The sequence below is a fragment of the Urocitellus parryii genome, chromosome 15, assembly GCF_045843805.1.
Source record: "Urocitellus parryii isolate mUroPar1 chromosome 15, mUroPar1.hap1, whole genome shotgun sequence".
In the NCBI taxonomy this organism is placed as follows: domain Eukaryota; kingdom Metazoa; phylum Chordata; class Mammalia; order Rodentia; family Sciuridae; genus Urocitellus; species Urocitellus parryii.
The window spans coordinates 47,363,064-47,389,901 of record NC_135545.1 but is presented as its reverse complement, the minus strand read 5'-3'; the positions used below and the strand labels follow the sequence as shown (position 1 = coordinate 47,389,901).

Here is a 26,838-nt window from a genome sequence, read left to right as displayed (position 1 = left end):
GTCCAGTGTAACACTGTGCAGTGATGAAAGAGCTCTCTAATCTGCACTGTCCAATACCGTAGCCAATAGCTACATGTGGCTACTGCACACTTCAGATATGGGTAGTATGATGGAAAAAATAAATTTAAAATTTTTATTTAATCTTTAATAATTTAAATTTGAAAAGCTACACACGATTAGTGGCTACCTATTGGACAGGACGAAACTATAATCCATCTTTGTTAATTCTACGACTGATGTTCTTTCAGTTTCACAGCCTGTTTCTTTTCACTGTTCTGAAATCAGCCACCCACCTGACTTTGTCATTAAAATTTGGCTTGGAAAAAAATACAAAAATAAAAACAAGAAGACATTTCTACTTAAACATTTCCCACTTTGAACATAGGCATACAGGCAAATTGTCAGGTCAGGGTTCCACATACATGTAATAAAACTGCAGAAGCAAGAAAGGACAATTATCCCTATTTCCACCTGCAGAGAAAGGTGATATGACAGAAGATAAACAATCCTCTGAGATTTCCACCTGATTTCTTCACTGGGGCTCTTAACAGTCCCCTTCACTTCTTAGAAGCTAGGTAAGAAACCAGGCTGGTCAACATCTGCATTTTCTCCCATCAGACCAGAGGCCACTCAGATGGGCTGGTTTTGATGGAGAACACACTGAGGACTCACCAAGTGCCAGGCAGTGTGCTAGGCACTACATATTATGTCATATCCTTCTCACAGAAGCCCTTTGGGTACCAAGAGGTTAAAGAACTTGGCCCAAGTTCTTCACAGCCTTTCAGGATCAAAGTTGGGATTCCCAGACATGATTTCAGATCTCCAGCTCTTTAGCACTGCGCTATGAGCCTGAGACCTGGGAAAGCAACACTGGCTGAGAAGGCGCGGGAAGTAGCCCCGGGGAACAGAGCAGCAGGGGCTGCATAGCCAGGGCGGGGTCCCAACAGCTCTTACTTTTCAATCTCCAGCGCAGCCACCTTCCGCTTTTCGTACAGCTTGTCATTGAGGGCACGCACGATGTTGGGCGTGAGCGGCGCGAAGTCTTTCTCGGGATTCATAGTGGAAGCTTGGGATGAGCTCCGGAGCCTCGAGACTCCTTAGCCCGTGGCTGCCGGCACAGCACCAGGGACAGAGGAGTCTGCGGCTCCGCGCTGCCCCCGGCACCGGCTCATGGACCACAGCCACTCTGGGCCCGTCTGCCTCGCTCAGCCGCCGCGCGCTGCCCGCTTTCCCACACCCGACCCGGGCCGCCTAACTGCTCACGCGACTAGCTCCCGCCAGGCACCGGCAGCGTTCACTGGGCAGCGGCCATGTTACTCGGGTCACATGACTCCGCTGCAACATCCGCCTTCCGCCGCGAGGACCCGCCCCTCTCCGGCCACGCCCCCACGCGGGTCGCAGGTGGATTGGCCACGCCCCTCAGGCTCCACCCTCTCCCCGCCCACGCCTCCCGCGGGACCCTGTGAGGTTTGACAGGCGCTTTCCCACCGTAGATCGCACAGGTGTGACTACTGGCACGTAGTGGGCTTGGCACGTAGTGGGCTTCTGCAGACCTTAGTGAGACCGAACGAGTCTGACTTAGGATAATTCATGTTGAATTCGGTAGTTTGTTCAGTACTTACCAGTCATTCTCAGACACCAGCGTTTCCCACCATCGTCTTTTTGCCCATATCCTGTCCACTTGTGTTACTTAATATTTTCTCTCAAATCAATTCGTCTTAAAGAAAACCTTTAATTCTCCATTTTAGACTTCCCTGTGCCCTAAAATCTTGGGTTTGAATAGTTCCCCCACTCCAAGACATTAAAATAATTTCTTAATTAAAAAGGGTACCTACCTAGGGCTGGGAATGTAGCTTAGAGGCAGAGTGCTTGCCTAGCATGTGTGGAGCCCTAGGTTTGATTCCCAACTTAAAACTCTCAGAGGCTGTCATCCCACAATCTGGGAGTCAAGACTGTATTTCACATGCTGTGGGAACAGGAGGGCTGGATTAGAGACAGCAGCCCCAAATCCGCTGAGTGCAGCTGTCTAGATGGATCCCCTGGAGAGCAGGTCCTTTTACACTAAATGGTGGAAATGAAATTGCATCGATGTGATGAAGTTAAAAAACAAATAGAAAAAAACCAACCCCCCCAAACACCCTACTATTTGTGGCCACGATGTGATTAAAGATGCAGTAATAGAGGAAATGCATCAAAATTTCTTAATGTAGTCTTCCAGAGGGGACAAAAACTAGATCACCATGGAGCAACAGCTGGGCAACAGCTGAATTGATTTGAGAGAAAATACTAAAGTAATACAAGTGGACACCATGGATCACCATGGAGCTCAATGCATATTAAATATGAATAGTTTTAGATGCATGTTGGTACTCTTTAATCAGTGAAAAGCACATACAATGAAGCTTTATGACAATCTTGAAAATGGAGCTTTATCTTCCACTCATAGATCAGAAACACAATGAGTGAGGGGCCATGATAGGCAGAATTCAAATTCCCTGAAATAATCAAACTCCCTGAATAATCCCCCCACTTAAGTGCGAACAAGTCTTGCAAATACAGTGAAATATCACTCACGTAATTATGTTCTTTAGCAGAGCGGGTTTTGCAGATGTAATTGAGGTCCCTAGTTAGGTGGTATTGTTAAAGGGGTTGATAATCTTGGGTGGGCCTGACCTAATTAGATGAGTCCTTATAGGGGTTGAAATCGATGTAGGAGAGAAGTTCTCCTGCCAACCTCGAAGAGTGAACACTCATGCTGTGAACTGCCTATGATGGTAAGGACAATGGTCTCTAGTTGCAGAGAGCAGTCCTCTTTCATCAGTTGCCAAGAAAATGGGAATTAATTAACTTACTTTCCTTCCTTCCTTCTTCCCTTTCTCCCCTACCCCCATTTCTTTCTTCTGGGAAAATGGGAACTTCTTTCATGTAAAAGCAAGGAAGTGAATTTGCGAACATTCTAAAGAAGCTTAGAAACCAGAACTTTCCCTAGCTAAGCCTTTAGATGAGGGTCCAGCTGTCCCTAGATTATAGTCTTGTGGGTTCCTGAACTGAGAACCTGTTTTAGTCCATTTGGACTCCTAAGTCATGGAATCTGTGTGTGTTTTTTTAAAACTTTATTTATTTTTATGTGGTATTGAGGCTCGAACTCAGCGCCTCGAACATGCTAGGTATTCACTCAGCTCTACCGCTGAGCCCCAGCCCCAGCCCCAAATCTGTGTTGTTTTAAGCTGCTAAGTTGATGGTAATTTATTATGCGGCCATAAAAATGAACATGGGGGCTAATATGAAACTCAGTAAGTCATGGATGGGAAATTATATCTAGGAAAACCTGTGAAAATGTGTTTTCTCTTACTGTTGGGGTTTTCACAGGTGTCAAAACTTTTTCAACATAATCTGATGAATGGAGGTAGGTGCATCAACAATATGAAAACTGCCCCCCTATATAGATTCATCTCCACAGTTAATGTATTGCTTGGTAGTCTCCTCCTCTTACCTTGATATCTAGCAGTACTTCTGGGGACATCTAATGTCTTGCAAAGTTTGTGTCCTTAGGACTTGATGATGTTGATGCAAAACAATGAAAAAATTTTAAATCAGTGGTGATGATTTGGGTTTGTTCTCCAACGTGGGCTCATTCCCATTGGACCCATACCTCATACAATATTTCATCTGTTTCTTTGCATTTAGGTTTGGCTTTTTATTAAAGGTGAACTGAATTTCCCAAGGGTCATACTGTGATATGAGTCTTAATAACTGAAGTGGTATGGATTTTTTCCTTTATTTTTTTTTAACCAGAAGGAACTCTTCTGAAATTACATTCTGGGTCAGGTTGCTAAGAAACCAGTTTCTTATTCAAAGCCTAAACCAATGCTTTGTCCTACCTAGGTCAGAAGTTCCTAGAAAGAAGTGATTTCTTTTCTCTGATATCTTAGAGATGCCAACTAATTAAGGTTATGTATGCATACTGCACTGACAGTGGTATTGAGGATAAAGCCCAAGTCCCATCCTCATTTTCTATACATGTCTTTCCCTTTTCTGAGGCTTTTGGCTAGCCCTCCTGTGCTCAGTCTCTTCTGGATTTATGGATACTGACATGCCCAGCCATGTGCTGACCATCATCTCACAGCCATGACTCATCTGCATCTGTGAGGGGCCCGGTCATTATTATGGACTCTGTAACAGTTCTCTAACAACTATTAATAACAGCTATTACCAAGTTATGTAAAAGTTATTACATAACTTGTAATAAAATGGTAGTGGTGTCATCCAGTGGTACCCTAATCAAAGCAGTTTTTCCAACAGCACTGTAATTTTAGCAAGAGTTTCAGGGCAACATAGTTGAAAGTCTAAGAAATGTGATCTAATTTCTTGAGATCTCACAGCCATTGACAATGTCATAATATTATCACCTCTGACTTTAGGCGTATATCTGCAAAAGAAGTGGCTAGACAGCATGCCACACTTACCAGGGGCTCTGTGGAGCAGTGCCAGGGGGTCTCCTTTACAAGGTATTCTGTGCGCAGTGCACCCTGACCCTGCCTGCCTTCATCTTTTGATCGTCTCCCAGTTAGAAGCCTCCTGGTCTGCTTTGCTGAATATATACTCTGTCAAATTTAACTTTTACATGCTGTGTCAAATTGCTTATTTTCCCCAAGCTCTACTCAGGTCTATTGAGCTATTTTGTCAATATAAAACTGTTTTTATTTTATTTTATTTTTTTGAGGCAAAGGAAGTATGAGAAATGCACTGATTCTCAAGTCATCCAGGAAGGGGTTCTTGCTGGTGTGGGATCAGAGTAGGGCTCTAGATTCCAGGGAGAGAGGACTTCTTCCTCTCTCTGAGAAAGATTTGGACTCCGGACTCCATGGTTTGGGGAGAGCTGACGCAGGTTTGGGAAGTATGTAGGGAAGTATGTATCATGCACTCGGCTGAGGGCTGTGGGGAGGGAGCTTTGCCCCTAGCCCACTGGAAGGCAGACTGCCATTTAAAAAAAATTGGGGTACTGGGGATTGAAACCAGAAAGCTTTATCACTGAGCCAGTGACACCGGAAGTAGCTAGTTTCTGTAGCAGCCAGTGATTGGGGTAGTGGTCAAGAGCCCTCTGGCCTCAAAGGAGCATGTCAAAAAAGCCAGAGGAGGTCACCAGGACTCCAGTGTTCACACAACTGCCTCCATCTTTTCTTCAGTTTCAGCAACTGTTAGTGTATTGCATTTGAAGTTGTTGAAAGGTGCCCCTTTTGAAGAATGCGGTGCTAGGCCAATTATCCCTCAGTACCTCTGGTGAATGGGTACTGGTGGGAGGGCTGTTCTGGGGAGGGCTGCTTTCACAAACTATCCCATACGCAGAGTTGGTAAGGCCACTCTCTAGGGGGTCTAGTGAAAAGAGAGGGCTGTGGATTGGGCAAAGTGACCTTACATTAGGACTCTCAGCTACAAGACCCCCTCCAAATTCAGATTTTTTAGCTCAGTAGACCTAGGGTGGGGCCTGAGGTCTTGTCTTCCTGAAAGTCTCCAGGTGATACTATGCAGCACGTCTATGGGCCATTCTAAGTAGTGAGGATGCTCAGGGCTTTGGTGCTGTGATGATCAGTTTGCTTCTCCAAGAAGCAGGAATAGCATCATCAGGAACTGGTTAGGAATGCAAATTCTCTAGCCCTATCCAATCAAGCCCTCTGAGAGTGAGGCCCAGATGCTTCTGATAAATATCAAAACTGGAGAGCCACTGTTTTTTTTTTTTTTTTACAAACTCTATATTTGCTGGTCATGATGCTTCTTTCACTAGCAAATACAGATTATTTGTTAGTGTAGTCTTTGCTTACTTAACCACTGGGAAAATCTGTCATTTAGGTCTTTGTCTTTAGACCTATTAGTGGTGTATTTACAGGTTATAACAATAAATTGTTTATTAAGTATATAGGTCTAAGTTTATAAGAACTCTAGAAAATGCTTAATAGGTACTAGCTGCACATATTATGTGCTGGGCTTAGGCTTGTGGGGAGGTGAAATAAAAGTATTTGAGTGTCCACCCACTAAATACCATCTCCAATATGCAGAGGGGCTTATTATAAGACAGATTGCTGGGCTGCACCCTTTCAGTTTATAACTCAAGTCAGTCTGGGGTGGGGACCGAGAATTTGGATTTTTAATAAATTCCCAGGTGCTGCTGGTGGTGGTCCAGCGACATTTTAGAGACCCACTTCTTTTGAACATTCATCCCCAAGTGGCCATCTGCTTTCACACCTCCACTCTCTCTTGCAGGTGGATTGCAGGGAATGAGAAGGGGGAGGAGGTGGAGGCGGAGGACCCTAAGTCAAAGGGGTGTGTCTGGAGTAGTAAGAATGGTCCAGGGCCAGGCTCTAACCATCTTTATTTCGACACATTGCACACTGGAAGGTTGGTGGTCCCAGGAAAACATATGCAAGGCCCTGGGGAAGAGGTGGCTATGGAGCCAGGTCTCCGGGTTGAGGCAGGTGTCCTGGGGCTTGGTGGAAGTGGAGCTTCCAGAGTATTGCTGGAGAAAGGCACTGGCCTAGATGGTTACCCTTTATGTGCACACAAAATAAGTTTAGTTTCAACACATCTAACTGGGATGTGGTCCTTCCCCAGGATGGGATTCCTGACTCAGTTGTAGCACAAATGGTTGGGGGCATGTTTTCTCTATAGCCCTGGCTTTCAACTCTGCAGTACAAATTACATATATTTAAAGAGATGCCCATGGGTCTCCCCAGACCAATTAAATTGGAATCTGGGGAGCACTGGATTCTGGGTGAGAATTAAGTGACTTGATGTGCAGATGGGTGAAGAATCATTGCCCTCGAGCTAGCTGCTGTGTCCAGGGCTGGGGAAGGGTGTGGAAACTGGGTCTCTGTTAGCCATCCTCCAGGACCTGACTTCCAGCAAGAACTTTCTGCAGGCCACAGATGTGGCATTTGGAGGAATCTAAGAGAAAAAGTGAATGAGAGCATTCCTGGGTTGCCTTCATGTTGTCTGCTTATCACTTTGAAAAGAGTTGTTTCTTTGACTTTTTTGTGAAAGCAGGATAAATTATCACATCAGAATAGAGTCAAATCTATGGACCTTTACGTTTTAAGAAGAAACTGCAGTGCCCTGGTGCCAGATGTTTCCAAGTGCTATGTGGAGAAGGTCGTGAGTATGACTCTATGTCTTTTTGTTAAAAGGGAGATCATTACACAGTGTTTAAGCTGTGGGACATGCCAAGAAAAAAAATTCAGGGAATTGCAAGGATTTACTTATTTCAAGTATATGGCTATAGAGTTTAATATGGAATATATATTTCATGTCTATATTTGGAAAACATAAGATACAGAAATAACTGCCCCTATAATTAAAAGAAGAGAACAATCTCTTCAGAGTTCCTATTTTCTTCTCTTTTTTGTATTATACTAGAACAATGTGTGACTCTTCAGGCTGAGAAGATAGCTTTTGGTTGATGCAGAGAATCCTGGCTGTCACTAAGGGGTGATCCCCTTCAGATAATAGACCCATTTAATTCCAGTTTCATTGCCTTCGCTGGGAGGGCAAGTCACAGTGAGCTTGGTGGTGATGGGGATTTTGCTGCCTGATGGGTTTCCTTCAAAGAAAACTGTGATGTTGTTGATCTTCTTGGGCCGCACAGAATCCAGAGCCCGGACGAGGAAGGCTGGGCTGTCCAGGGAGTAGGAGAAGAACACCGTGTGGAAGAAGACATTCTTGAAGGGGATGATTATGCTGTAGCCAGCTCGGATCAGGAAGGGGCCTTGGGGCTTGGGGTACAGGGCCTTTCCAAAGAGGGGGATGGTATATTCCCCGCCCATAAGTGATGTCAACATCAGGGTGCACTTGGTCTCACCCAGGTGGCTGGGCTCAAAGAAGACTTCCACGTTGACATCAGTGCCCCCCTGGGCTCCTGGAGGTGCGGTGATAACTCTCTCTGTGTGGAAGTCTGAACAGTCTGTCTGAAAGGGGAACAAACAAACTCATCTCACAGAGAATCCTACAGAGCATCCCAGGACTCAAGTCCACCCCACCCCTCCACTCACAAACATTGAGCAACTAATGCTTGTGTGACGATGGGCAGGCTCTAAAACAGTGTCCTCAGAATCTATAGAGCAGAGATCTTTGCAGGGTAGGTATACCCATTATTATTCCTATTTTGCTACCAAAAAATGGAGGTAAAGAGACTTTAGTGACATGCTCTAACATACACACTAGATCATCTTGGTGGTGCAGTCACTGAGATAGGATGTTTTGGGACAAAGGGCTGGGACAATGAAACTATTTTGGTTTAGATATTAGGGGTCCACAAATCTTATACATGAGACAATGCAAGACAATTCAGAGATGAAATTATTGGGTTATAAGAGTCCTAACCTAATCAATGCATTAATCTCCTTGAATAGATTAACTGGATGGTAACTGTAGGCAGGTAGGGTGTGACTGGACAGGGTGAGTCCCTGGGAACCTGCCTTTGGGGTACATATTTTGTTCCTGATGAGCAGAGTTGCTTTTTTTGCTTCCTGGTGCCCATGTCCTGGGCTGCTTTCCTTCTCCATGTCCTCCCACCATGATGTCCTGCTTCACCTTGGGACCAGAGCAAAGGTGTTGGCCATCTATGGACTGAGATCTCTGAAATTATGAGCCCCCAATAAACTTTTCCTCCTTTAAGTTGTTCTTGTCAGGTCTTTGGGTTGCAGCAGTGAAAACCTAATTACACAGCCCTCCCCATGGGGTCTGGTAAACTCTGACCCTTTGTAGCATGGCACGCTGCTTCTCTACCCTTGTGCTCTTCTCAAAAGGCCTTTCATGAGACCCTCAGAAAACTACAGAAGCAGAATGTTTATACAAGATGAAACTGTTAAGAGGAAAACCCTAAATAAACCCTGTAGTTTTAAATGTGCTTAGTCAATTTAAAAATCATTCATTCTGGAGGTCACACATGGGCAATATGTTATCAGTTCCTCACTAGTTTCACTGTAGATACCATCTCTGATGTGTGGGTTATGATGATAACGGTTGCCTAGGTTACTTTTCAGGAACTTGAAGGCTGTTTTTGTTGAAAACACTGACTTTTCACTTGGACCTGCAGGTATCTGATGGGTGACTGGAATAGGATGATGCAGCCTGAACTTTTGGGTCAGATTCTACTTAGCTCTGTATGTTGACACCTTGGTCACCCGTGGGAGCTGTTATGTGTTCCCCCCCCCCCCACGGCACCACTGTGCTTTCAGCAGCTGCAGCGGTTCAAGCAACTCAAGTCCTTCAGCACAGGGTGATGGTGCCAGCACCAAGAGTAACTGAGCAAGTTGACCATGACCGCTTGGTGGGCCAAGACTCGTGCAAAAAGAAACATCTTTTGGAACTTGCCCTAGCCAGCAGAAAATTACTGGACTTTAGTCCACTCCCCAAATTAATAAAAGCTTACACCTCTCTCTGTTGGGAGAGCAGCCTGATCTCCCTCTCTCCATCAAGGCTGTCTCCCTTCAGCTGCATCCCCAATGAAAGCCTTGCCTGTGTGTCTGTCTGTGCTCACTTGGCTCAGTTCCATTCCTACCACCACTGAGTCAGAAGTCCCCATCTCCGGTAACAGACGTGGCTGTTCCCCCATATCTGGTTTTTTTTTCCTTCCATGTACCTGGAAGATGATACATTCTGGTTCCTTGTGAATGGGTGGGACTGCTTCTGGACTATGAGCTGTGAGCGGAAGTGAAAGGTGTCACTTCCACTCTAGAGCATTTAATTGCTCTCCCAAATCCTGTCAGGGTCTTTCACTCCTCTGGTTCTGTAACTGGAAACATTTGAGCGTGTGGTTGTTTTTTAGTTAGGTCCCCAAAGCCCCTATAGACACTTATGGGATGATAGTATAAGTCAATATAAGTAAGAAACTGTTCTTTTTTCTTCCTTTTTTTTTTGTGGTACTGTGGATTGAACTCAAGGCCTTGTGCATGCAAGGCAAGCACTCTATCAACTGAGCTATATCCTCAACCCAAATCTGTTCTTTGAAGCGACTGAAATCTCAGGGTTATTACAGCATAGCCTAGCTTTTCTTGACTGAAACAATTGATCAAATGCATGTTGACAATAGCCACAGAATCCCTGATTTTCACAAAAAGCCTATTTTTCCTAGTTCCTCTTGTTGGTAGGAGTGGTCCTGTAAAGGTTTGTTCAATTGAATATTAGTGGAAGTTATGTATGCAACTCCCCTTCTGTATCCTTGTTGCTGACTAGAATGTGGATTTCCTGGTAAGCTATGCTGGCCCATATGGACCAAAGCAACTCTCTGCAGAAGATGGAATATCAGCACAGAAGGAGTCTAGGTACCTATTGTCATGGGACTGCCATTCTTCTGTCTCATACTATTAATGCCTGGACTGTTATTTATGCAAGGAAAAAGCATCTATTTTGCTGTATTTGGAGTTTCAGTCTTTAGACCTATATTCCAATTGCTATAATAGCTAATGTATGTGGAGTCCTTACTGAAGGGTAGGCACTAAGAAAATGGCTTTATATGCATATTTGAAAGTACTTATAGCAGTCCTGTGAATTGGGGTTTGCTGTGGTTTGAATGTCCCTCCAAAACTCATTTTGAGATTTAATTCTCATTAAGAGATAGGAAGATTTGGGACCAGGTGGGACATGGATCTTGAGGGAAGCCCTCATGAATGGATTAGATCAATCATGGATCAACAGACTGTTAGAAAAGCCAGTTTGACTCTTTCCCTTAGACACACTTCTCTCACCATGGATGCCAACTCTGGACTGACTGCAGAGAATCCTCACCAGCAAGAGGCCCTCACCAGCCCCAGGCCCTTGACCTGGAGCACTCAGTACCTAGAATCATTGGCTGAATAAATCTATATTTAGAAATTACTCAGTCTTGCTGGGCCACCAGCACATGCCTGTGATCTTAGCGACTCAGGAGGCTGAGGCAGGAGGATCGCAAGTTCAACGCCAGCCTAAGCAACTTAGCAGGGCCCTAAGCAACCCACTGAGACTCTGCCTCAAAATAAAAAATAAAAAGGACTGGGGAGGTAGCTCAGTAGTAAAGCATCACCCCTGGACCCCGGGTTTAATCTTAGTTCTAAAAAATAATTACCCAGAGCTATTATAGCAATAAAGAAATGTACTAAGGGGGTGTCCTCTCAATTTATGACTTAGAGAGCTTAAGTAAATGATTTATACAATGAGTAAGTGGTGAAGTCAGGATTCAAATCCATGTCTGTTGGTCTACACCCTAGACTTCTGACCACCAGGTGATACTGTCTCCCTTTATTGACCCCTGAGCATGATACAGGAATCGACTACCCTGCCATAAGCCCAGCTTGTTAAGATAGAAAGTCTGTAAAGGAAGCACCTAACCTGTTGCTATTTGTTTCTAAGCTGGGACTTTCCAGCCTAGATTCAGGCCTCCAAGGTGGGGGTTGCTATGATAGCACAGCACCATTATTTTTGAAACCAGACTTCTGGCAAGAGAAGAGTCTGCTCACCCTGCAGAAGTACTCTGTTTTCAGCCGGGTATAGTTGGTGAACTTCACGAACATGCTTTGATTGCTGCCAAGAACAGTCTGGAAATGGACAGGTTTTTCAGGAGGTGCTGGCACGGCCTTCAAATTGAGCTCGTATTGATAGTAGCCCAGATCATAGTGGTGCAAAGTTAGTCTTCCAATGGTTTCTCCAGCTTTCAGGGGCTGGAATTCGAATGAAAACGTGCCCTGGAAGAGAAGATGGAGGCTCTTGTCATGTAGGAAGTCTGACCTACTCCCTGACACCCAGGGACCTGCCCAAGTCCTCACAGCAGGCTGGTGGCAGATATGGTGCTTCACATGAAAATGTCCACACTGATCCTGAGTCCAAGGTAATACTGAATCGATACCAACCAGCAGAACTCTCATACCAAAGTTCAACAGGAGTAAGATGAGAAAGAGCAATCGAACGCCAGAGTCTGCCTAGCTCATTCTCCCTCCTCTGTACTCCTTCTAGCTTTCTTTAGCCCTAGTATTTCTATATCTGAAATATATTTGAATCTAAAAAATAAGTGTGGATCTTCTCTGGAGAAGGACATTCATGGAGACCATGGCATAAGCCAGAGGGTGAGGTCAGGTGGCTCCTTCTTTGTACAGTCAACTCAGAACAGCTTCCTGTGTTCTGCCTTGACTGGCTTTCTCTTCCTCCATGGTTACTTATAGCAAAACAAAACAAGAAGCAAAGAGTATTGCTTGTAATAGCAAAACAGGGAGAATAATTCAAAGGCACCAGCAGTTAGGAGGTTGGTTAAATAACTTATAGTTTTCCCCACTTTGGGGGCACATCAGGTTGCCATAAAAAGGATGAAGTAGTGCTATAGGCATTGAAATGAAAGGTGCTGGTGATATTGTAAGTGGAACCAAGGAAGTTCCAAACATACATACAAAGTTTAAATTCATTTTTGTGGAGAATAATATGTCTAGTGGGTATAGAAAAGAGGTTGTGTGGATATATACCCAATTGTCACTGGTAGTTATGAATGGGTGGGAGAAATGGGATTGTGCAAACTTTTACTATTTCCTATACATCTTTAGAATTGAAATTTTGTTTTTATCTTGAGTAGGTATTTTTTTAAAATGAGATTTAAATGAAAAAATAGGGTAAAAGAGAATATTACTGAAGTTGTAGATGTTAAACAGAAAAGAACATGATATAAAAATTTAGATGATTTTTTTTTCAATAAAATTAGATGAGAGACAAATGTACAAATATAACTTTAAAAAAAGTCCCAAAGAAGACACAGAAATCCTCCATAGTCCTGTAACCATCAAAGAAATTGAATCATTAGTAAGAAATTCTTTTTCCTTAAAGAAATTTTGAGATCATAAAGTTTTTCTTGTAAGTTATACCAAAAAAAAATCAATGGATGAAAGAACCCTAGTATTCCACAAATTTTTCTGGAGAAAACACAAAGAAAAATAACCATGCAAACAAGTATAACACTGATACCAAAGTTCAGTAGGAACAAGAAGAAAAAAGAGAAACTGAATGATAGACCCTCTCCTAAACATAGATATAAAATGCATGGTAAAATCTGAGTCTAACAGTATTAAAAAGGGCATACAATAGCATGAAGTTGGGTTTATTCCATGAACACAAAGGTGGTTTAACTTTAGAAAAACCAATCGATCATTGATAGATTAAAAGGAGAACAATCACATAGGCATTTTAATTGGTGCAGAAAAAGGATTTGATAAAACTCAATATCCATTCATGTATTAAAAAATCTCCTAGAAAACTAGGAATGAAGGGGAAATTCTTAATCTGATAAGTAGTATCTATAAAAAAAATCTAAAACAAATAACAATGACACTTTGGAAGTGTTGCTTTCAAGATCCATAACAGAGGAAAGATACTCTCTATCACCATCCTGTTCAGCATTGTTCTGAACATCCTAGATAGTGCTACAAAGTGTGAAAAAGAAATTGAAGGGAAAGGTTTAGAAAGGAAGAAATAAAATTATAATTATTTTCAGATTATATTATTACATGTACAGAAAATTTAAAACATCTATGCTTGAAATCATTATTAATGAGTTAATTTTATAAGATGATTGGATTTTGAGTCAGTATATACAAACTGTATTTCTATAGGCTTGTGGTAAAGAGTGAAATTTGTAAAGATACAATTTATAATAACATTTAACAGGGGCTCCCCTTGAAATTGGCCTTCACTATTCATTCTCCTTACCTCTCCCTAGTTCTTTAGCCAAAGAGAAGCCTCACTTAGATATTAACTGCTAAATTTTTGTTTAGGTTCACAAGAATCCAGTTGACCTTTGTAACACCTTCCCTTAGTAACTAATAGCAGGAAGTGGGAATCCATTGTGATATTCTAGAAAATGACACATGCCCTTGCAGAGGAAGAACCCATCCAGCCTGCAGTCTCACTAGCTACTCACTGGCTACCCTACTCCTCCCACTAGCCTAAGAACTTTGAGTCCAGAAGATGAAGCTTTGAGGCTGTCCCCTCTTATCTTCTTTTCTTCAGGATTGGCCTTGAATAAACCTGATTTCCTTCCTACCAACATCTGTCTTTGGAATATCGGTCCTCCGCTGATGGGTAGCCTAAATACTTAGCATTTGAGGTTTCAAATGTATGAAACATAAAAATAAGTCTAGTGAAAGATGAATAAGTTTCTACATAGCCAAGAGACTTTTGAAGAGCAAAAATATAAGAGGTTAGCTAGATGTAGTAGCAATCCCAGCAACTTAGGAGGCTGAGGCAGGAGGACTGAGTTCAAAGCCAGCCTCAGCAACTCAGTGAGGCCCTAAGCAACTTAGTGAGACCCCATGTCAAGATAATAATAATAAAAAAGGGCTGGGGATGTGGCTCAGTGGTTAAGAGCTCCTGAGTTCAATCCCTGGTACCAAAACCCAAACAACCAACCAACCAAACAAACAAATAAACAAGCAAAAGAAGTTATTAGGTCTTAATGTAAACCCTAGAGTGATTGTTTCCTTTATCAGATTCCAATCCTCACTACAAGTCTAAATAAGTTAGGATACTGTGGTATTGGTACAAGGTCAGAAATTAGATCATTATTATATCACAGAAAAGCTAGAACAGGCCTATACGTATATGAATTTGATATATTTCATAAATAATCCTGCAGAGCAGTGAGAAAAAGATGAACTTTTTAAAGTAATCTGAGATGATTTTTATTGATTCAGAATAGAAGAACTTGATTTCTTACACTATACATAAAAAACAATTCCAGGCTTTGGGTAAGATGATAGTAGCAGCTGCAGCATGGTTTAAAAACTCCCTCGACCCTCATGAAACACAAAGACCACCTCAGCTAACAAGAAGAACCCATGATCAACATCTATAGCAAAATTAAGTGGAAAGGTAACCCCTAAACCCACAAAATAAGAGTGGGCTGGCCAAGCTACTAATAGCCATAAGACTATATGAGAAGAAGTGGAGGAAGGGAAGAGAACATCAGTTCTGAGAGCCAGAGGATCCAGAAATCCCCCCTGAATTGAAGTGTCCCACATGACCTTGAAAACTTGATGGGCTATCTGACAACATCTGACAACAGTAGCCTAAGCTGTGGCGGGGTGGGGGGGGGTGGGGGGGTGGGGGGGGTGGGGGGGGACTTCCGGCTCTGCTTTATTGTTAGTGGCCCTTTAAATGTTCAAAGCCAAGTGACTGAAGTGCCCTGCTAAGATGAAATCTGGTGCTAAGAGAAATCTGAGACAGCAGAATCTACTTGATCATTTAAGAGACATTAAAGGCAAAGGAAAGGTAAAGCCCCGATAAAAATGGGAGAGCAGAGAAAACTAATCTGGTCCCTAGATTCTGCATGTGAAGGAAGAGCTCAAATCGGAGTGAAGGGCTTTTGATGAATTCTGGGCAGTTTAAGAGTTTAGGGCGATACATTTACAAGAAGAATCAAAATGAAAGTTGGTCTCCCTGCTGGGTCATAATTCTAGGCCATGTCCTCCCAATCCCTGTTAAAGGTTTTTTGGGCCTCCATCCTGCAGTGGTCTGTCTGTCTGTGTGTGTATGTATGTATATGTATGTATGTATCTATCTATCTATCTATGTCTGTGTATCTCCATCTATGTTGGGCTGGGAGTGTAGCTCAGTGGTAGAGCACTTGCCTAGCATGTGCAGAGCCATGGGTTCAAATGCTGGTATTACAAAAAAAAAAAGTGCGACTGTTGCTGTGTCATTATGTGTCTTGCTTTTCAGCACAGATAGTCCACGTTACTGAGCTCCTCCTCCCCTCCTCCTTCTTTGCAGTGCTGGGGAGCGAACCCTTACCCATCATGCTGGGCACTCTACCACTGAGTCACACTTCAGCTCAGTACTACTTTTGTAATTCACTAAATAAATACATAAAAAATATTTATCCTGGCCAAGGCAAACAAACAAATGATAGAGGTGAGGGTCACAACACAGAAGTCCATTTTACCTATCTAAACCAAAGCTAAGTAAGGACTTCGGCAATAGAGGAAAGGAACTTGAGGGTGATTGTCCCCTGCCTTCCTGACCACTGCTAGGGCTGGCCCACCCTCAGGGCATGCAGAACATGAACCCAGAGCCCCTATGGGCAGAAGCCTCTGTGACAGCCCTTGGGGGTCCCTGGCAGCCAGGACTGTACCTCAGAGTTGGCAGGCACGATAAACTGGGAGGGCAGGATGATGTCCGGCACCCTGCAGTCGGTGGAGAAGGTCACCGAGTAGGGCAGGGGGTTTTCCACCTTGATGGAGGCTGACGTACTCTGCCGGACCCAGCTAGTCATGTCGATGGTTTTGATGACGCCTGAAGGGATGACCTTGAAACTCACTACATAGTACAAGAACTCATTGGTGGACTCATTTCTGAAGATCACCTGCATTCACAGGGAGGAAGCAGGGCAGAGTAGGGGTTAGCCGAAGGTCCTAGAGAGAGGGGCTCCTGCTCATTGTTAGCCTGGCCTGGGCACAGGGGCACAGGTGGCACAGGTAGTGCGGCACTGCAGCCTGTCTGGATCCCTGCCAGCCTACCTTTCTCTTTAAGCACTCTGGTCTTAACTAGTCTGAGCTTGCTTTAGAAGAGGCCAGAGCAGCTTGTCCAGTGCTGGCTGGAGAGCTCACACTTGTCACTGCACTGAGCCGTCCCCTTACTCCTGAGACTGACTTGTTGATATGCTGATATGATCACCATTTAAACTTCTTTCTCCAGATGAATGAGGATGTTGACCTTGTGTGCTTATAGGTCATTCACATAGCTCCTTTTGTCAAATCATTTGCCCATTTTAATACATTGGGTTGTTTATCTTATTATCACTTGGAGACATTAGTTATTATATAATCTAGATTTTATATATGTTCTCTTAAAATCCTTTTTAATTGATTTTTTTAAAAAAAATAATGACAGCAGAATGCATTACAATTCTTATTACATGTATAAAGCACAATTTTTCATATCTCTGGTTGTATATAAAGTATGTTGACATCAATTTGTGTCTTCATACATGTACTTTGGATGATGATGTCTATCATTTCACTTTAAAAATCCTTCTCTTGGTGATTCCAACACCTATCATAGCTTCAACTACTATATATAAATGGACAACTCCCAAATATTACCTTCTTCCCTGACCTCTCCCATGATCCATGCTTTTCCTCGAAGCACTTATCTCATTCTGTGACAATACATTCATGGGGTAATTTTATATAGTGTCTGTGTCCTCCCACTAGACAGTGCATTCCATGAGAACAGAACTGTGCCTGTATTTGACCATTGCTGGGTTGCCAGCACCTAGTACACTCCATGTTCAGTAGACACTCATTAAACAAATGAATGAATTAGGCAAAATAGCTCATGTGTGAAAGGCCTCCAAAGGTCTTGGGTTAGTGACTATGGGAGGACACCTGTTATTTCCTAATACCAGGATTGTCAACCTCAGGGTCAAGCCTCCAGGGTTTCAGGGTGGTGCCTTCAGTACACAGATACCTTTGCATTGTACAGCCCCTCCTTGTGGGAGAAGAAGTTGAGCTTGTAGTCCTTCTTGGAGCCAGAGAGTACATCGATGTAATCAAGGCCCTTCATAGTGACACTGAGGTCTGGCTTCTCTGGTTTCAGCATTTCCACAATGACCCGGAATCTGGGGCAGAAGAGCACGGGAGGAGAGGAGAGAATGAGACTGCTTGTCCAAAGGAAAGAAGGGAAGGTGCTATGCCTGCTCTTGGTTTTATGGAGAGCATGTGGGTCTAGGGTTCTGGTCTTATTCTGTCACCAACAGTATCAGTAACCACCATTTATTGACTATCTATTATGTGTGCCAGATACTGAGTCATGTGTTACAGGCATTTACGCCTTGTACTGTCTACAGGAGAGGCATGTCACTAACATCTCCACTTTACTAAAACAGAAATAGAATTCAAAAGAAGCAAGACAACATGCTCAGGTAACATGACTAGTTATTGGCAAGTTGGGGGTTTAAACTTAGACCTGGGCATTTATGCCTATGCAAAGCAGGTGACCTCCAGAAGTTACACCTCTTCTTCCAGTCTTTAGTTCTTCTCTGTAAAAGGGGACCATGCTGGGTGACCTTGAGTGCCTCTAGGCCTTGCATTCCATTCTACTCCTACTGCAGGCCAAGATCCAAGGGACTTCATTCTCTGGCCGTGTCTTAGGTAATAACACAGAGCAGTCAAGAATAACAAAGGTGATTATCATTATGATAGCAACAGCTAACATTGATGGGAATTTATTTAGTACCAGGCATTATTCTAGGAGATTTATGAGAAATAGCACTGAACAGGAGAATCTCTTCAGAGGTTTAGAGTTCAGCGTGCCTGGCCACATCAGACTACTTTGTCTTTGATTCCTGGGTCCCACCCATTCCCTACAGGCACTGAGCAGGGGAAGGACCAAGCTGGATGGTGGAAGTTATCCCCTCCATCTTCCCATCCTGACCCCTTGCTTCATTCCCTTACCTCTGGGGCTTGTTCAGCCAGTTGGTGACTGGCAGGAGCTCAGTGTAGGGGGTCTTACATGGCACTTCACGGCTGATATTGGCTACAGCTTTGGGAACGTCAGAAGTCCCATGCAAAGCATACAGCCAGCCAGTCCCATCGGGGAGGGGAAAGAAGAGAGTGCCCTGAGGAGAAGCAGAAGTGGATCAGAATGGCGCAGAGCGACCTTTATTAAGCTTAGTCAGGCATGGTGGGAACACAGGATTAATGGAGGCCCTGCAAATAAACATCACACTTGTGGAATGCAGCTTGGCGATATGCTCAAAGAATTACAAAAAATGTTCATATGAATTTGAACCAGGAGTCCTACTCCAGGCGCACGCACACACACACACACACACACACACACACACACACACACCAGACACTTAAAATACTGATGAAAATATAGAGATAAATGTTTAACAAAAGGGAAATGTTAAATAAATTATGGGATTCTCATTCAATGAAATACTAGGCATCCATTAAAATGGTTATAACAAAACTGTATAGTTAAGTAGAAAAAAATGCTTTAAGTGAAAATAAATGGAATACAAGATCAGGTATACTATGGCGACCTTATGGCTGCAACTGAATAAGTCCTGGTAGCAAAGACAGAACAAAAATTTTCACTTTTTATAGGGTAGAAGATTGTGGTTACTCTCCCTTTCTTTTTTCTGATTTTTATTACAGTCATCACAATGCTGTTTGTGCAATTAAGCTAAATATTTATTGCTCAGAGCTTGGTTTAGGACTTCATTTCAGAACTGAGCCCTTGGCTCTAAGAGCATCCCCTACAATGAAACGGGGACACAAAGAGAAGCCAAAGCTTGACAATCTGCATGACTCCCCACTGTTCCATCATGATCTGGAGACTCTCATCTCAGTCTCTGAGCTCCAAATCTGACTTCTAATATCTCGCCTTCCTTCCTTCGACTATGCCAGGGATCTGCTGGGGGGACCTCAGCCTACCTGGTGCTTGCGATTCTCTACGTTCATGGTGCGGGGCCGGTAGGTGATCTCATAGGGCTTGTTCTGCTGATGGGCTTCCAGGGTGACGAACTCGGGCCCCTCCCAGTGCTCACCCTCAAAGATAGGGCGCAGATTCCAGGTCTGGTTGGTGCGGTTTGACAGCAGGATGGTCTGCGTGTGCTTGGAGCGAACCTGGCAGTTGAAGTTCACCACCTGGAAGAAAGCAGGCACGTCACCTTCCAGGGCAGTTGCCCCTGGTCTGTGTGCAGGTACCGGAGGAGCAGAATGAATGCAGGGAAGACTGATTTTAATAGCACTTCCCATCGTGAGTTCCAATGGGTAATTTTTTTCTTTCATTTTTTTTTTTCAATAAATATTTATCTTGTTGCACAAAGTGTGCCAGGCACTGTTTTTGGTTGTGGAGTTACAGCAAAAAAAATCTCTGTCCTGGAAGAGATTACACTCTAGTGGGGAGAGTCAGACACAGCATGTAGGTAGGGGAGGGACAAGGGGGTGGGAGTTCAGGCTAGAGGGCTGGGATGAAGCCAGGCAAGGGCACAGGGAATCCTGTGCTGGATTAAAGACCAACAAGGACAAAATCAGGGGAGACCCGAGGGAAAAGAGCCTCCATGCAGAAGAAACATTGATTGTAAAGGTCCTAAATTTGATAAATGACGAGGGAACCTTTCTGGTAAATGGGTGGCGGGGAGATAACGGACAGGGAAGAATGGCATGTAGGACCTGGGAATCCTGGAAGAGGCTTTTCCTTCTGTTGAAGTAGTATTTTATTTTGAAGCATGGTCTCAGTTGCCCAGGCTGGCCTTGAACTTGTAATCCTCCTACCTCAGCCCACTAGTTGCTGGGATTACAGGAGTGAGCCAGAAAGCCCAGCTAGGATTTCCTGATGTATGGGATCTTTGGTGTAAGTGGAAGAAAGTTCAAGAATGACCCTTGTGTTTTTAGATTGAGCGACAAGAAGGATGGCGATGTTGATTGTGAGAGGGGGAGAGATTCAGGAACTCAGTTCTGTCCATGTTACATTTGAGAAGAATATCAGTCAAGCAGGAAGTGGAATTGACAAACATGAGTGAAAGGGAAAAAAGTCCAGGTGGGGGATATAGATCTGTGAGTTTTCCATGTGGCAATGCTATTTTAAGACCAAGAAACTGGATGAGATCAAAGAGGAAGGAATAGCTTTAGAAGAAAGAAGGAATCTGAGGACCTTGATTCCTGATGGACACACTCCAAGGTTAGGAAGAATCAGAGAAAATGTGACGTAGCAGCCAGTAAGGTGGGAAGAAACCAGGAGGGGGCAGTGTCCTGGACTTAAGGGAAGGGGTGTTTGAAGGATGAGGGACTGGTTTATGGTGTCACGTGCTATCACAGGTCAAGTAAGACAATGGGTAAGAAGCAGCCATTGAGTTTATCAACAAGGTCAGTGTGGTACAGGCATAAAGTTGGCCAAATAGATCAATGGACAAGTATAGAGTTCAGCAACAGACCTACACACACCTGACCAACTGAAGGTGCCAAGGCAATTCAGTGGAGAAAGGAAAATATTCTCAACAAATGGTGGTGGAATAATTGGATATTTGCATACAAAAAATGAATTTGATCCATATCTTGCACTATGTACAAAAATTAACTCCAAACAGATTGAAGACCTAAATGTAAGACTTGTGTGCCCGGAATAGATAAAGAGCTCTCAAAACTTTGAGAACCACAACCTAATTAAAAATAGAAGATTTGAAGACACTTCAACAAAGAAGGTACATGGGTGGTAAGTGAGTACCTGAAAAGATGTTCCACATCCTCGGTCATTAGGGAAATGAAAATCAAAGCCTTAATGAGATGCTACTACACACATACCTAGTAGAGTGGCCAAAGCTTTAAAAACTGAGCATATCAAATGTTGACAAGGACATTGACAAGTGGCCATGTCAGACATTGCTGGTGGGAACATAACAGGTCACAAGAGGAAAACTGGAACAGAAAAAGGATATGAAAGGGAAACCATTTGACAGCTTCTTAGAAGGTGAATAGGGACTGAGCCATTCCACAGCTAGGTGTTTACCCAAGAGAAAAAAAAAAAGAATTGGTTCTTGCTGAGACTTGTTTATAGCATTCTGTACGATTCCGTCCACATAACATTCTTGAAATAACAAAATTTCAGGGAGGGAGGTCGTGTCATTTTTACTGTGAGCAATATTGTCAGAAATAGAGTCGAAAGCACTTGGGTTCACCGAAGGCCATTGTTGAAGCCACAGAGAAGGTGTTATAATAGAATTTGATCCAGAAGGGGCATGCTTCCTTGAGAATGTAAGTCTTGAGTCTAGAGCTGAGGGGTGAACAGGAGTTAAATAGATGGAAGGGAAGAAAAGAATATTCTAGTGGAGGGCATGGCTTGATCAAAGTCCCTCTGGTGGTGAGGGAACAGGTCTGAAGGGTTGACATGGGTGCTGAGGACTGAGTTCCCTCGTGGGGCTCACTTCTACCCCACTCACCTCTTTTACTGCAGGTGGTCCTACGCAGACTCCAGACAGGGTGAGGCATAGAGAATTACCTCCCTGGATGAAGCAAGGCACGTTTTTACAGAGACTCTCCTTTCCCACCTCTGTGGGATGGTAGGTCACTTCGAAAGAGACTTCCATGCCTGAGGTGATATAGCCTTCTTCTGGGGAGATGTTGAAATGAGGCTCAGTTTTTTTGGTGTCCCATTTAAACCTTTGAAGACAAAAGAAGACAAAGAAGACAGTTTGCTAGTACTCCAAGGGAATTCCCAGTTCCCCTGAGACTAGGGACTTTGCCTGGGCTTTTGGTGGCTGGGTTTCCTTCTCTTGCCTGTTCCTCGGGACCTAGGAGGAGAAAGATCTGCTAGACAGAGCAGAGGCAGTTGTGGGACACAGGGCAAGGTCATGCCCTGGGTAAGGAGACTGGGCTCCTTCTGAGCTGAGCCAGGGTGGAAAGTGGCCACATCTAATCCTAGTACCCACAAGTGACACATCAGGAGTCAAATGCATGATCGTGTGTACAAGAGCTGGCAAGTAGCTGGTTTAGGACTAAAGCCCTCCCAAGGCTACAGTCTTTGCCATTCCCTGCACTGCCTCTCAGTTTAGAGCCATCAGGGGGTGACCATCTCTTCATATGAGAGTCATGCCTGTTCTTGGTGGCACTGGGATCTGATGGCCCTGTGTGGTCGGGTGCTTGGTCCAGGCAGGAGCCAGGATGGATGGTGCAGATTAGTGCCTCCAGTGCCAGGAATGAGTCTTTCTGTGACGAGTGCCCATGTGGTGTGTGGCGGGAAGTGTGGCGGGAAGTGTGGCATGAAGCTTGCACTGCTACATCAGAATGGCAAGAGACAAGAGGAAATAGCATGGAAAGAAAAGCTGTCAGAGATACACTTGGATTCCCCTCCTGCCTGTGTGATCGTGGGCAAGTCACTAACCATTTTAGGCTTCACTTCATCTGTGAAATGGAGACACTGTAGTAACCTATCTTTGAGGATCCTAGGATAATTAAACGGGAGATTATATGCAAGAATGCTCAGCACTCAGCCTTGCACCTGGACTTGATAAGTTTTTGCTACATGCGTTATTTTACTTGATTTCTTTGTCCCTCAGTTTCCTCATCTGTGAAACAGATTAGTTGTGGGATTGGTCTCCTAGGCTTGATGGGATTAAATGAGATGAGCCAGGTAAAAGGGCATTTAACAGGACAGAGCAGATGTTCTCTATCACATTGATTTCAGTATTCATGGCGGTAGTAGCCACTCTGGTGAGGCCACTGCTGTCACATCCTGAGGTGAGAGTGTGTGTACAGAAGGGAGAGGACAGAAATGAGAAGTCACTGTCCTTGCAAGACAATGGCAATCCAGGCAAGAGCTGTCTGCTGCAGCCTCGGGTGGGGGGCGCTGTTCCTTACCTTGCCCCCACATCACCCGAGTTCAACATGAGGATGCGGCGGGTGGCTTGAGTCTGATACACAACTGGTCCAAAGGCAACATGTTCCTGGTCCAGGGAGATCTCCAGGGCCTGGCAGCACCCATTGATGAGGAAGAGGGGGCGCAGGAGTCCCATGCATTCCATGAACACTTCTTCGGAGAAGGCAGGGACACGCTTCTTTGGGGCAAAGGTGACTTCCACTTTACAGACTTCTTTGGGCTTCAGAGTGATGTTCTGGAAGGGCTCCAAGGTGATGACCTGGACAAAGTGACACTTGGACTCAGTAGCTGAAGGTGGCAGGGAAGCTCCTGAGGCCTCCATTTCCTGAGGTCCCAGCCCAGGCGTCAAATGTCACATCTGCTCTTACCAGCAGTGTAATCTGGTAAATGACTTAAACTTTCTGTGACTTGCGCTATGGTGAAGGTGAAGATCATGTATATAAAATGTGTGGTACATAAGAGGCGTCCAATGAACGCCAGTTCCCTTTCCTGCTCCCTTTCCAACTTATCTTGGGCATTTCATTCTTTCCTCTCCATGGGGAGGAGGAAAAGAAGAAATAGTACTGGGAAAGAGGAAATAGTACTCTGGTGTCTCCTGATGCTCCCTGGGATTATTATTATTATTATTATTGGTACTGGGGATTGAACCCAGGGGTGCTTTACCACTGAGCTACATCCTTAGTCTTTTTAATTGTTTTTGTTTTGTTTTGTTTTTGTTTTTTAGACAAGGTCTTGCTAAGTTGCTCCAGCTGGACTTGAACTTGTGATCTTTCTGTCTCAGTCTCCCAAGATGCTGGAATTTTAGGCATGTACCACCGTGCCTTGTAGTCTCTGGGATTATTAAGATGCACATTCTGCCCCAGTTCAACAAAATCAGTATCCCTGGGAGGGCTTGAAACCTGCATTTCCAAAAGTGCCCTCCACCTCCTGTATTCTAAAGTTCAAGAGCCACTGCACAAGTTTGGATGACTTTCCCTTCAGTCCTAGTAAAAAGCAAATCCAAACCAGCCTTAAGGAAGTCAATTCCCTTTGGATACTTAAGCTCCCTTTGGTACAGGGTATTGGGCACTCACCCACAAAGGGACTGTGGCCACAGGGAGTGAGGTGAAAGGTGGAGCAGCTACAACCAGAAGGTAATCCTAGAGATTTCTCAAAAAAAAAAAAAAAAAAAAGGAGTTGGGAGCTAGGCTCAGGGTGATGGAGCCAGCACAGGTCATTCTGACAGCTGTGGTCTGACCACCTATGAGGCAGAATTGGGATGGCCAAACTGTTAGGGGCCCCAACCCACTGGGACTTTAATTTGGAGTAGTGTAGTAGTGGGCAAAGTGGATCAGCCTGTTGCATCTCTTCCTCTGACTGGCCTCTCACAGCTCATTTTTCTGTGTCCTGAAATCCCTGGGTAGTCTGTGGCACTTGTTCTACACGGATTCACATCTGTTTTTTGTGAAGCAAGGCCCCTTTGGAGCATATATACCTTTGCCCTCCTATGGCCACCCCTCCTCAATCCGTCTGTCTGGGAGACACCTGTTCATCCTGTAAAAAGAACTTCAGGCCCCTGAACTCTGAGGCCTTCCATAGTCCCCTGAACCCTTCTCTGAGTAGCCCTGTTCCCATCTCCCACTCTGCTTCTGCCATGATTTCCTGGCATTGTCTATGTGTCTGTGACCCCCAAAGACTGTGAATTTCACCAGACCGAGGTCTTTTATAGTCACCTTTATGTTCCCCACACCTAGTATGTATTCACTGAGCAAATGGAAGAATGATTGAATGAAGGAATGAATGTAGTCCATCCTTAGAATGAAAAACATGTGGCCTCTTTTTGAAGGGCCATCCAAATCCTGGTGATGGTAACCTGGGTAGCAGGCATCCTGGACTGGAAGCTCCTCTATCCAGGGACCTTGTGGGCATGGATTTAATTACAAGCATGCCCTTTTCCCAGCACTGAGGAGAGCTGGACAGCCTTTCAGGGAGCAGATCGGCAATGCTTATTCAAATACACTTTTCCTTTTCATCCAACAAGCCCATTTCTAGGAACTTGTTGTAAGCAGAAAATAATGACTGCATGCAAAGTCCTAGGTACGTAGGTATTTCAATGTTTATAATATAAAAAAGCTGAAACACCTCTAATGAACAGAAAGAAAGAATTGGTTCATCTACCTAATAGAGGCACAAATGAACAAATGAAACTGAATGACATGGAAAATGATATGAAAATGTAAAATGAGAGTAATAATATTAGGGTGCTAACCCCACACTGTTTTGGGGAAATGATCAGAGATAGCACGTGTAAAACTCTTTGAATGGTCTGGCACATTCTAGGTGCACAAGAAATGTGAGCTGTTGGTACTGTAGGTCGTTCTGATCATCAGGAAGCATGGAGAGGTCCCTGGAAGTCCCCTGAGCACCTACCTTGGGTTCCTGGAGTTCTGGAACAGAGAACAGGACTGACTGGTTAAATGTGAGCTGGGCAAGGCTGTTGTTCTTGATGGAAACCATTTTCGTCACAACGTTTCCTGGTGAGACAGCTCCTAACTTCACAATCCTGTTGGCTGGATCTAGGACTGAAATCTGCAGAAGAAATGAGCAAGAGGATAGGAATAAGGGCTCATTAGTTAATGGGAAAAATATGTATTATGATACACCTATCCTGGCGAGGCCAAGGGTGGCTCTCTCTCTTTTAGCGCTCTAACTTCTTCATATGGGCGAGGCATTCATTCACTTCCTCCACATTGATGAGCATAAAATGCCCACTAAACTCATCACAAAATTACATAATGTAAACTGGGTTCAGAGAGATGAAGCAAAAAGCACAATTCAGGGAGCTGACACTAGACTGGGGCTGAGGGAGGCCTTCCTGCAGTGGGCACTGGGTGCTAAAGCAGGGCAGGGCCTAATCGGCATGGCATGGGCTGGGGAGCATGCAGGGGGAGGAGATGGGCTGTGCATGGCCCTGGGCCTGAGAAGGTGGCCTACCGAGGCCTGTGGAGCTAGCAGACTAGAGCAGGCTGGAGAAGCGGTCAGGTCTTGCAAGGTCTTGTAGGCTATTGTAGGTGTTGAGAGGGGAGGGTGGACTCTATGCTAGGAGAAATGGGAAGCCAGAGAAGCACGTGGTGACCCGACCCAGTGTGTTTGTGAGAGTGCTCTGGCTTGCTCCTCGGGGGAGAATGGACTTAAGAAGGTAAGAGAGAAAGCCCAAGGAGGAGAGGGAATGGCGGTTTGGCTAGAGTTGGAGAAAAGCCGACACAAGGCATTGATCAAAATGTTGATCTGGATCAGGCCAAGCCTTGCCCTCCAGGAGGACTTGAGCCAAAATAAGTAGCAACCACTGACCACTCTCCTTTTATCAGTTACTAAACTGTACTCCTCCCTCCAACTATCTCTATCTTTCAGTCCACATGTTTCCATTGTGCCTGAAAAGGACCCCCCTGACTGGCCAGTGAGAACCTGGAGGCC

General features: G+C 44.3%; 2 protein-coding genes across 3 annotated transcripts in view; both read right to left on the bottom strand.

Moving 5' to 3' along the window:
- Positions 1–1,315, bottom strand: part of Vac14 (VAC14 component of PIKFYVE complex) — a 101,857-nt gene extending 100,542 nt beyond the window's left edge. For both annotated transcript variants that reach the window (XM_026399290.2, XM_026399291.2), the window contains exon 1: positions 955–1,315. In XM_026399290.2, the coding sequence (XP_026255075.2) occupies positions 955–1,058 (104 nt within the window). In that variant the 5' untranslated portion in view covers positions 1,059–1,315. The remainder of the gene's footprint in view (positions 1–954) is intronic.
- A 6,157-nt stretch (positions 1,316–7,472) lies between these two features.
- The window catches only part of Hydin (HYDIN axonemal central pair apparatus protein), a 319,191-nt gene continuing 299,825 nt past the window's right edge, over positions 7,473–26,838 (bottom strand). Inside the window, exons 77-85 of the mRNA XM_026399248.2 lie at positions 25,795–25,953; positions 23,367–23,644; positions 21,950–22,169; positions 19,446–19,658; positions 18,456–18,619; positions 17,470–17,620; positions 16,133–16,363; positions 11,484–11,708; positions 7,473–7,955 (exon numbers count right to left, since the gene is read on the bottom strand). Coding sequence (XP_026255033.2) covers positions 7,473–7,955; positions 11,484–11,708; positions 16,133–16,363; positions 17,470–17,620; positions 18,456–18,619; positions 19,446–19,658; positions 21,950–22,169; positions 23,367–23,644; positions 25,795–25,953 — 2,124 coding nt within the window. The remainder of the gene's footprint in view (positions 7,956–11,483; positions 11,709–16,132; positions 16,364–17,469; positions 17,621–18,455; positions 18,620–19,445; positions 19,659–21,949; positions 22,170–23,366; positions 23,645–25,794; positions 25,954–26,838) is intronic.